Source organism: Cynara cardunculus, assembly GCF_001531365.2.
Source record: "Cynara cardunculus var. scolymus isolate 2C chromosome LG 4, CcrdV1, whole genome shotgun sequence".
Lineage (NCBI taxonomy): Eukaryota > Viridiplantae > Streptophyta > Magnoliopsida > Asterales > Asteraceae > Cynara > Cynara cardunculus.
The window spans coordinates 15198225-15209789 of NC_037531.1; the positions used below are offsets into that span (position 1 = coordinate 15198225).

The following is an 11565-nucleotide window of genomic DNA, read 5'->3' on the forward strand; positions in this document are numbered from 1 at the left end:
TCTTGGATCAATCTTAATTGAAGATCAAGACAAATTGGTGTACCAAGATGCACCAGATTAATTCCCACGACAAGTACAATTCATGAGATTAAAAGTGATCAAGAATTCATAACGAAGTTGTTCAAATTGAATAAGATAGAATTTCATATACAAGCGTTGATGAGTTGAGATATAATTTCTTAAACTATATGTTATAATATAAAAATAATCAATTAAAAATATACAAATATCAAGCAAACAAAAACATATATATATATAATCCCAAATGTAACTATAAATGCAGTTAAAAACAAATTCTTTCTTGCCATTCACCCGTCTCCTATGGCTTTATGACTATGACTATGAGGTCACAATTCCACAATCCTCCATTATCGCAGCTTCTTTTATCTCTTGTAGCATCTTTATTACTTGCCACATGGTGGGTCTCAGCTCCGGTGACCTCACCGTACACGCTATCGCCACCTCTGTAATCATTTCCAGTGGCTTTTCCGCCATGCCTCCGCCACCATTACTATCCCTACTCGACCTCACCCACTTCACCACATCATCCGGCAACAAATCTGGCTGCTCCGACGCACTTTTCCCTGTCAGTAACTCAAACAATAAAACCCCAAATGAGTAAACGTCCGATTTGGTGGTTGGTTCATCGTCTGTGCCTGTTTCTGGTGCCTTGTAGGGGTCGCCGTCGCCGTCATCTGGGAGGTGGTGGAAGAGGGAGGAGAGGCAGTAGTCGGAGAGACAGGCTTCGAAATCGGAGCCGAGAAGGACGTTGGATGATTTAAGATTGCCATGGACGAGGCTGCATGCTTGGTGGAGATAAGAAACCCCTTGTGCTACATCTTCTGCTATTTTCAAACAGGACGTCCAGTGCAGCGGCTTTGCCATTGTCGACTTTGAACCTGCAATATTTTCACATTTGAGATGAATCGTTCTACCGAATCAACTCAACGATTTTCCGCCTCCGCGGGAAGGGAAACTTACCGTGAACGAGTGAGAAGAGACTTCCGTTTGGCTGGTAATCGTAAACAAGAAGCTTCTCTTCCTTCGCCTGAAAATAAGCTCTGAGCGCCACCACATTTGGGTGGCGCAGCGTACCTACCACCTCCATGTGTCTCTGAAACGCCTCATTGGTGGTTCCGGCCAATCTCGAGGCATCTAACCGCTTCACGCACAGGATCACACCGTTGTCCAGCAACGCCTTGTACGTCGTCCCCACTGATCCGCTGCCTAGCAGCTCCGCCGACGCCCTCATCAGCTGCTCCACCGTGTACAGTTGCGATTCGCCGGTGTAGAACACCAGATTCCCACTCTTTTTCAATGCAATCCCTTGATGCAGCTTTCTCACCTTCTTTTCCAACTCGTTGGCATCCTCCATTCTCATCACCTCTGCCGCCGCATCCGCCGCCTCCGCCATCTCCATCATTTCACGCTTCGTAACAGTACTCTTTCTCTTCTTCTTCTCCGACGTCTTAATCAACATTATTATACATAAAACGGAAGTAACCAATAAGAACAATCCGGCGGAGAAACCAACGATCAATCCAAGTCGTTTTTGCTTTGTAGAGTTCGAATTTGTAAAACCACCGATCTCCGGCTGTACTTGTGCGCTTTGGCCACTCGCCACCACCGGAGGCGACGATGATGGCTGATTCGTGGTCGAATTTTTGCCAAAAAATGGTCCGCCCGAACCGCATTCTGTGCGAACGATCTTACCACACAATCGGGGGTTAATCGAAAACAAAGCCGGACCAAACCGAGAAAGTGTAGGAGTCACCGGAACAGGACCAGTTAGAAAATTAATCGAAACGTTGAAGATTTGAAGAGATGATTGATTGAGCGGTGGAATCGAACCACTGAAACGATTTGAATCGAGACGAAGGTAGTTTAATCGGTCTAAATCGCTTAACTCAACTGGAATAACACCGGATAATTTGTTGTAAGAAAGATCCAGAGTCCGGAGGCGGTGGAGGGTGGAGATTGACGACGGAATACCACCAGAAAAGTAGTTATGATCAAGAAACAATGCTTTGAGGTTAACTAGTCCGGCGAGATCAGGGATGGGTCCGGTGAGCGAGTTGTTTCGCAGACTCAAAACCCGTAACTGGTCCAACCGACTCAAAGTGTTTGCAGCAAAAACACCGGCGAGATTCAAGTTCTCAAGAACAAGTCGTCCGACCTTGCCGTCGATCTGGCATTGTACTCCCTGCCATTTGCAGACGGCGGAGCTCTTGTCGACGGAGTAGCCAAGCTTGTTACTGGGATCAGCTTCAGATTTAAACGCTAACAACGATACACCATCGTCTTGTGGCGGCGATGAGGGATTCGAATTCAGTGCTGCCATAGTTAAACTGTAAAAGGAGAGTATGAGAAGGGCATTGTGAAGGAAGGATGATCTCATCTTAAAAATCAATGGCGGTTGATGATGAAACGGTGGGTTGGAGTTAAGAGGGTGTTATTGTTGAAGGTGATTTCCATGGAGGTTTAAGGAAAAGGAGAATGAATCGTAATGGTGACTATACTGCAAAGGGAAGCAGAGTCAGGAATCACGTGGAGGGTTTGGAAAAGGAGAAGAGGTGGGGGAAACCTTTTGGCCAATAAGTCTTTTAATAAACCAAAAATTCTATTAATAAACAACCAAGCAATTTCAATAAATTTATATTAAATAAAATCATTTTATGATTTATGGAATATAAACCCCTACCCTATAATTGAGGGGAAATTGATTTAAATGCTCATGTTTTATAATTAAATTAACTATTTTCTTCAGATTTTATTTAAAAAGCCATTAAGAAGCCGTTTATTAAATGTATAAATTTCTTTTTTAGATTAATATGAGAAGGGTTAAGAATCTTCTTGGGTAAAAGCAATGAGAATGGTGAAGAGTCTTACCCAATAAGTGAAGATGACGACTCTTACCCGGTAAATTGTTGCATTCGATATGTTTTGTTGAACTAAAATCTTACGTATCAAAATAAATTATAGTGTTAACTGCTATTGATAAGCGCTTACCGGGTAAGCATTTGGGTAACGGCCCCTAAGTCTACAATACTTAATTGCAGATCCACTAAACAACAAAAAATCAATGTTTTTGGGTCAGGTCCGTAACCATCGGTCTGCAATTATTACGGATTCGACCCAAACCCCATTTTCCTATGAAACCGTCAAGGTGGATCCGTGTTAATGGGTTTTAGGTTGGATCCGTGTTAATGGACCTGGGACAAAAAACTCTAAAATTTTGTCATTGAGTGGGTCAGCGATAATTACGGACCACCTAGTGACTTTTGGGTAAAGTCCGGAGAGAAGTGGTTAGAAGGTCAATTTGGTTGTGAAATATGGTCATTTGGGTCAATTTCCCATAATTTAGAGTTAAAACCACAAATTGAACCGTATGTCATTTGAGCTTTTTTTTTTAACTGTAAATCAAATTATATGACTCAAAATGTTTAAAAAAACCATAGCTAAGGGTGTGCATCAGGTGAGTCAGACAATTTCAGGTGGACAAATAAAAAATCCGATCAGATTTTGAATATGAAAGTCAAGCCCCAAATTTTGTGTTTTGGATTTTGGATTGATCGGGTTTCATATTGGGTCGGTCGGATTCAGATATAATTATATACAAAAGATGTATATATATATTCAATTGATTAAAAATCATATTCAACCCGAACCTATATATAACCCATTTTTGGATTTTAAAGGTATCGAGTTTTGGACAAACACCTCATTTCTTATTTGGGTTTCGGATCATTCGGATTTTATGCACTCCAAATCAACAAAAGAGTTATAGGTGATTTTTATGCTTTAAATATCAAATTTAATGATGATATTAAATAGTCATTTAAGGTTGTCTTCTTAAACAAATTGAGATGAATTAATGTTTCGTTTGTCCACGTGGAAGCTGGACCCCACCACTGCATGGGATGGAAACCCTTCATCTCCGACGAGCGGTCCCCTTTAATATGACGGTGGGGTATATTTATTTCGGAAATTAATTAAAATAGTTGTTTTAAAAGTATACTACTCGTCTAATGCAATGATATATATTTTAATTTTAATGTTTTGTTTTATTCTTTATTTCTATCGATGTTACAAAACGGTTTTATGATTTAAAAAGACGATAACGTTTTTATTTTTGAATAAACATAAACTTGAAGATATTTTAAAATTTTGAAAAAAATACGTGGATATTAATATCAAATTAACTATTTAAAAGTTCTTGTTTTCTATAATTTCTTTAAAAATTTAATCTAGACTTAATAACGAAGTAATTTATTTTTTGTTTAATAATATAAGTTCTTATAAAAACAATAATTGAGTATTCTGTTATGATTTAATGATTATCCTAATTATATTTTAGTTTTTTTATATTTAAAATGAGATGTTTATTCTTATTTGATTATGTTTATCTGTTGTTAGTTACACGGATTCAAATATGGAGCTTTAATAAGTTGTACTTACGCACAATTTAATTGTAATCTTGAATTTTAAATAATGTGCATCAATAAACAACATTTTATACATAAAAAAAGGGGTTTTAAGAGTTTTTATCAAATGTTTTATAATATAGTATAAATTATAATAAAGTATATAAAAGTCCGAATTAATACAAAAAAATTACATTCAATTCTTACCGCTAATCTATATTAACAATTCTAGTATTAACAATAATATAATCAATACAGTTAGTAAATATATTATTTCTCTCTTCTATACATTTAAGTTTCTCAGTTCTTTATAGACTTTTAGAGATTTTTCTAAATTTAGGTATTTTTATTAATTCAGGGGCCGTTTACCAAACGCTTACATGGGTAAGCGCTTACCAAGTCATGTTACCTCACCTAATGAATATGGTAAGGACTAATAATCTTACCCGGTAAAAGTTAGACAATGATCATGAATCTTACCCGGTAAGTAAGGGCGATGACTCTTACCACGGTAAGCGCTTACCGGGTGAATTGTTGCATACAATGTTGTTTTGGTGGACTAAAGTTTTACCCGTTAAGTAAATAATAGTGTTAAATTTTACCGGTAAGTACTTACCGGGTAAGTGTTTGGTAAACGACCTCTCACTCTCATTTTTACTATTTTAACATTAAGGATAGCATAGTTGTTGAAGCAACAAAAATGAGATTTGATGTTCTGACGCATTGGTTTTACATGTTAGCCATTTCTCTTCGAGAATTACATAAATGTCACTTGCTCCTCAATTTTCATTATTAAACGACAAAAAAAAATTCATTTTTTTAACACCTGTAGAAGAATTACGGACGTGGGTGAATAATGTAAAAAAAATTACGAACGTGGGTGAAAAATGTAATTTTTCTTTTGTCGTTTAGCTATGGACCTGAAATTGCGGAGGGAGTGACATTTATATAATTCTCAGAGAGAAATGGCCAAGAGGTGAAACCATATGATCAAAATAGCCAATTTAATTAATTTACGTATTTATTCCAACGTCGCTGTATACCTTTGTTTAATTTGGAATAAGGTAAATCATGTATTGAAAATGTAAAAAAACGAGTCTTCATGTTGATGTATATGGATGCATTTAGTAGATGAAGGATCATGTGAGAAGCAAATTAATTCACGATCACATACCTTATGTGATAAATAGATAAAATAAAACATTATTGAATTAAAAATGGTAACATTATCCATCGTAATGGTGATACTCCCTAGTAAGAGGGTGTTTGGGATTGCTTATTTGAAATAACTTATGTTTTTCTATCAAAACATTTATCAACTTATTATAAGTCAGAAGGGTTTTAACTTCTTCAAAAAATTCTTATTAACAATGTGGCACCGGTATAAGTTGTTTATCCAAACACGCAAAAATGTTTATTACCAATGTCACACCGGAATAAGTAAATAAGTTGTTTTTATAAGCAATCCCAAACACCCCCTAAATCGGATGAGTTTGTTTTTCAAACCAGTTTTTAATAATCTTTAATAAACCGATTTCATCACAAAGATAAATCTGTAACAACTTAATTTACTTGGTTTGGGTTATACTTTTGAACAAGTTGGATTGGGTTGAGATTTTTCTTGACCGTCATAATCAGGTTTGGTTGTGTAAATGTAATAAACCATCCAATCCAACTCGTGTACACCTCTTCTATCTTTTTTTCTTGTCTCTTTTTTTTGTTCGCAAATAAGAATCAACTAAAGCAAATTAAGTACGTTATTCAATTAATTGAAATGTTTAACCTGAAAACCAAATAATCCGAAACCATTTTCACTTGGATACATGGGTTATTCGATTTAAAAAAAAGTTAACGCCCTTAAATGTAACCCCGATCAGCAAGTGTCTGTATCGGTGCACCGAGGGTTTATAAATTGAAATTTGTCCAAAAATGTATTAATTTTATTTCATTAATATTTAAATTGCATGGCATTCATGATTTCTTTCGATTATACGTAATTTCAACATTCTATAAATAAATTTAAATTTCGAATATTTTTTTCTTATTAACCTGGATATATAAACCGTTATGCGAGTCGACTAATCCCAGGGTAACCACCTGCTTTGCAGATAGCCCAGAGTCACCGCATTTGAACCTTCATGGCCATAAAGAGATTTTTATTCCTCCTTCGATTTGAACCTGGGACCTTCTAGTACTTTTGACATTTGGAGCCAAGTTCAAACCAATCAGGCACCACCCTTTGTGGTTCATTTCGAATATTTTTAGTGCTTGGCAAAAATGATAACAATCATTTATAGATAATTAAATATACTTCTCAAATGATATGTATTGTTTTTCCTCTAAAATGTGGGTTTTTCGATCGGTGTTTAGTTCAATCAGGAGAATGAATGAAAATAATAGGGAACGAGAATGAAAATTTTCATTCCTCTTACTTTAACTTTAAATGAAAATTTGGACTTGTGGTGGATTGAACTCGTTATATTCAATCTCATTAATGACTATTATAGTTAGTGGAGTTTTTCGCAGATCTTTGGAAAATAAGAAAACAAGCTCGAAAGAAGTCCAAAAAACAGGACCAAAAGTTGGACACACAGTCGTTTACGCGACTTCTCCTGCGGCTTGATTCGCGTGCTGAATCACGAGCGTGTTCTTACAAGTCGTGCACATATTACTTTTATTTGTTTATTTTGTTTTCTAATTAACTTAGGGTTATTTGTTTTCTAATTAGATTATTATTATTATTATTATTATTATTATTATTATTATTATTATTATTATTATTATTATTATTATTATTATTATTATTATTATTAGTTTGTTTTTTTGATAGAGAGGGAGGAGACCCATCTAAATCAAGAAAAAACGCTAAAAGCAAGACAAATAAGCGCTCGGGTGGGGGCGAACCACATCCACCGGAATAACCAAGGCACCCCGAGAGGAAAGAGAGGAAGGGAAGAGGGGGGAGAAGAGAAAGAAAGAGAGAGAGAGAGAGAGAGAGAGAGAGAGAGAGAGAGAGAAGAGGGAGGGAGAGAGAGAGAGAGAAAGAAACCAACCACAAGGGAAGGGCCCAGCCAAACCAAGATCGGGAAACAACGGGGGGAAACCACAAGGGCAGGAACAAACTCTAAATTCATGTTTGCTTGCACGTATCATTTGCAAGAAATAAAAGATATTATGATCACAAGGCTTGTGAATGTCAATATTTTCTTCTCAAGGTATAACGCATAAGCATCATGGACAAAATCATGTCGTTTTGGATCTGAAGTACTTTTGGTGTTCCTCTTTGTTTTATTGGGAGTTGATTTAGAGCAAAGACGATCTTTTGTTTGTAACATTCGTTAGAAAGGATGAGGGTTTTTAGTGGCAATTGACCCTCGAGCTGTTATAACATAATTATGGTGTGTTTTAGAACGAGAGTTCCATCAAATTCGTATATAATACAAATACGTATAATAATCAAATGTGTTTGGCTCTTGGATACGTCTCATTTCTGTTACCCTGACTTTACTTTTTTAAACATTGTTTTCGTATTGGTTTTATTAACACCACCGTCGACCATCGACCACCAACGTCCATTGCCACCTCTCCTCCACCATAACCACCACCACTAGCGTTGTCAACCGCCACCATCACCACAATCCACCATCTTCACGTCGTCCACCAACCACCACTGCCTCTACCTCCATAACCACCGACCACCACCGTCCATCGTCACTACTATCGTCGGTCACCACTACCTCCACCATAACCAAAACCACATCCACCATCATTGCTACTACCATCAACTAGATCAAATTTTTCATTCAAATTTTGATACCATTATATATGCATGTATTCATTTATATGACAATTGTATAAAAATATTTATAAATTAAATTCTTTAATTATTTACTTTATTTGTGTTAATTATAATTATTATATAATATTTAAAATCATCAAATAACTCTTGGGGTAACTTATTTAGTTTTGTCTCGTCCAATCCTACCCTCTTTTCCTGTTCAGTTCTGTTTTATCCAGTCTTGTCCAATTATGTTCGCGTAGCAAACGCTACCTTGACGAACATCGATGGGTATTGATTTGTGGCTTACCACTGGTTCGGTGGCGATGGTGGTGGCCGTGGTGGCCGGTGGGTATCTCTTTCTCTATCTGTCACACCCTTACCCCTCCGACGACAATGTACACCACCCATGAACAACACCATCCCCCTTTACCTTTTTAGCGCCCTACAACCCCCTCGATTGAGACCTACACATCAAACCAGTTCCTTTGGAGCAATGTGTGCAACCATCAACAATGTGATGGATGAGTTTCACTTTCACATCCAGTCTATCGGTGACATTTCTAGTCAACCTCCGTAGTACGGTGCCATGGGCCATGGCCAAGTGAACTCACAAAGAACAAGCTTCTTCCATATATGGTTGCCTACAATGGGATTGGTCAAATCGTGGGGAACATTGACGACGATAAAGCTCCATCGTTCACAGTTTTCTTCTCCCCCTGCTGCAACAATGACCAACGAGAACCCTCTCCCTCTGCCAACCCTTTTTGTTTGTGGTTTTTAGATTCCATTTGCTTGTTGATATCGTTCCTCTGATTTGGGTTTTTTCTGTTTAAGCAACACCTGGTTTTCGATCATTATGAGTTTTTCTTGAGTGTACTAAACCCAATAACTAACCCTAAATTGAAAAACAACTTACAGTTGATTTCAGATTTGTACATGGTATTTGATTATTGTTTCGTTTGATTTGGTTGTTGAATTAGTATATGAGATTTGGGTGGTGGTGGTGTTGTTTGTAGCCGGATGATGATGATGGTTGTGTATCATTATCATATATACTATATTATAAAGCATCCGACAAAAATTCTTAAAAACCATTTTTTTATAAGTAAAGTATTATTTATTAATGCATATTACTTAAAACTTAATATTACAAGTAGATTGTGCGTAAGTACAACTTATTAAAGCTTCATATCTGAATTCATGTAACTARTTGTAGATAAACATAATTAAATACATGATAAATATCTCATTTTAAATATAAAAAATCTAAAATATACTTAGGATAATCTTTGAGTTCTAACAGGATTCTTAATTATTATATTTATAAAATGTTATATTATTAAACCAAAAATAAATTATTTCATTATTAAACTTAAATTAAATCATAATTAAAAAAATAAATTAAACAAATTACATAAATGAGAACTTTAAAAAACATATAAAATCGTATTGTAACATCAACATAAACAAAAAATAAAATAGAACATTACAATCGAGATGTGTCTCGTTACATTGCGCAAGTAATCTTCTAGTTAGTAAAAAAAGGTAATAAGACTTGAAATGCCGAAGAAAATAAATGAAATTAATGAGTAGGGATAATTTTCATAATAAAATAAAAATCATAAGAATGATTTCTAAACTTATCAAAATTTAGTTCTCACTTTAAGACTTTTCATTAAACCTCAAGAACCAAAATAGAAATTTAAGATCATCTTTGCATATTCTTTAAAATAAAGAAAATGAACGTTTTGTTCTCTATTTTTCTCAAACAGATTCTCTATATTTTAAAAAGAATTAATTAAATAATAATAATTCAATCTTATAGGTAAAAGTGAACAAAAAATTAATTTATCTTCACACGTAATGATTCACAAAATTCTCCAAATTTAGATTTTTTTTTCTGATGTTCTATATTTTAGAGAAGAATGCATATATGTTTAAAAAAAAAACCTGTTAAGTTAATTTGTATATTAAAACATAATAATTTTGTAAAAGAATCTGTAGTACACTTTATCGACCTTATATAAAAATATAAAAAGATGCCTAAAATGAAATCGTGGTTTTATGTAATCAAGATAGGATATGTAATCAAGATAGGATAAGGGCTGGTGGCCTTATGACAACCGGATTGTCGTTAGATCCGAACCTCTTTGAAGGTTAAGAGTTCAAAAATGAACATCATCATATATAAATATATATATACTTCAGAAAAATAAACAAAAATATTACTTTTTTTTACAAAATGTTCCACCAAAAAGATTTATTAATAATATATTTGTTATGTAAAAAAAAATTAACACGATGAGTTACATCTTCATCTCACACAGCTTTAGATGAGAGAAAGAAATGGGAAATCCTTTTTTCGACTCTAACTCTCCCACTCAAGTCGTTGTTTTTCTTTCTGTTACTTCGAAAGTAGCTTCTTCAGCTTTAGCCACTCGAATTTTTGATTTTCCTTTTTTTATTTTTCATCAAACGAATGCATTTTCTTATGGAAATCTAGCTTCGAGTCTCCAAAAATTATTCCAATAATTACATATCCTATATAAATTGACAAAGTAATATTTCCATTTATTCAACACAAGAAACGTCCCTTCTGAAGCAAGAATTAATTTTCCTTGATACATAACATAAGGTTCCAAGGAGGAATAAAAATCTCATTGTGGCCACGGAGGTTCAAATGCGGTGACTCTGGGCTATCTTCAAAGCAGGTAATCGCCCTGGGATTAGTCGGCTCACATAACGGGTTGGATATCTAGATTAATAAATAAAAAAAACCATAATGTCCCAAGCCTGTTAAGGGATAATTTATGACCAAGTTCTCGTATTGTTGATTCATAATGGTATTATTGAAACTTGCTTGAATATGAATAACTCCATTTAGTATTTTACCCGGTTAGCCATACGGCGATAAATCCGTTCCTGGCCTTGTACACACCGTCTGTCACACTATGGGAGTTGGTCATGCCCGAAGTCGTTACCTTAACAGCAATAGCTTTGGCACAAAATAAAAAACGGTCTCTCCAACGCATAAACGGCCTTTGTGGTTTGCTCAAAATTTGGATTTGATCCTTAAAACAAACAATCTACACTGATACTCTTTATACGTTTTTAGAAAAACTATAAGGACCAAAAGTATAATTCACTTAAATTTTTGTGAATCACGTCTTTTTTTATAAAATAAAATTATCAAAAAATATTTTACATCTCCAATCACAAATAAAATTTCTTATATTAAAGTACATATTAAAATATAAATGTATTTTAAATAGAAGTTTTCATATTTATCACATTTTTATTAATATTTTGATTATTATATCAATTTAATTTTTTAGTTGATAATTCAGTTTAATAATATCT

The 11565-nt window shown here is 34.8% G+C and overlaps 1 protein-coding gene across 1 annotated transcript; it reads right to left on the minus strand.

Annotated features, from left to right (window-relative positions):
* Positions 1–266: 266 nt before the first annotated feature.
* Positions 267–2398, minus strand: LOC112511738 (probable inactive receptor kinase At5g67200). Its single transcript, XM_025117466.1, has 2 exons — positions 982–2398; positions 267–899 (listed from the first exon to the last, which is right to left on the minus strand). Exons 1-2 carry the CDS (start codon positions 2396–2398, stop codon positions 340–342), a joined length of 1977 nt encoding a protein of 658 aa, XP_024973234.1. The 3' UTR covers positions 267–339.
* Positions 2399–11565: the final 9167 nt, after the last annotated feature.

Bases quoted from the DNA above. Each gene is read 5' to 3' on its own strand.
- LOC112511738 (XM_025117466.1), bottom strand. From the start codon at position 2,398: ATGAGATCATCCTTCCTTCACAATGCCCTTCTCATACTCTCCTTTTAC. The intron at 900-981 runs GTAAGTTTCCCT...AAAATATTGCAG, and splicing joins TCTCTTCTCACTCGTTCACG to GTTCAAAGTCGACAATGGCA.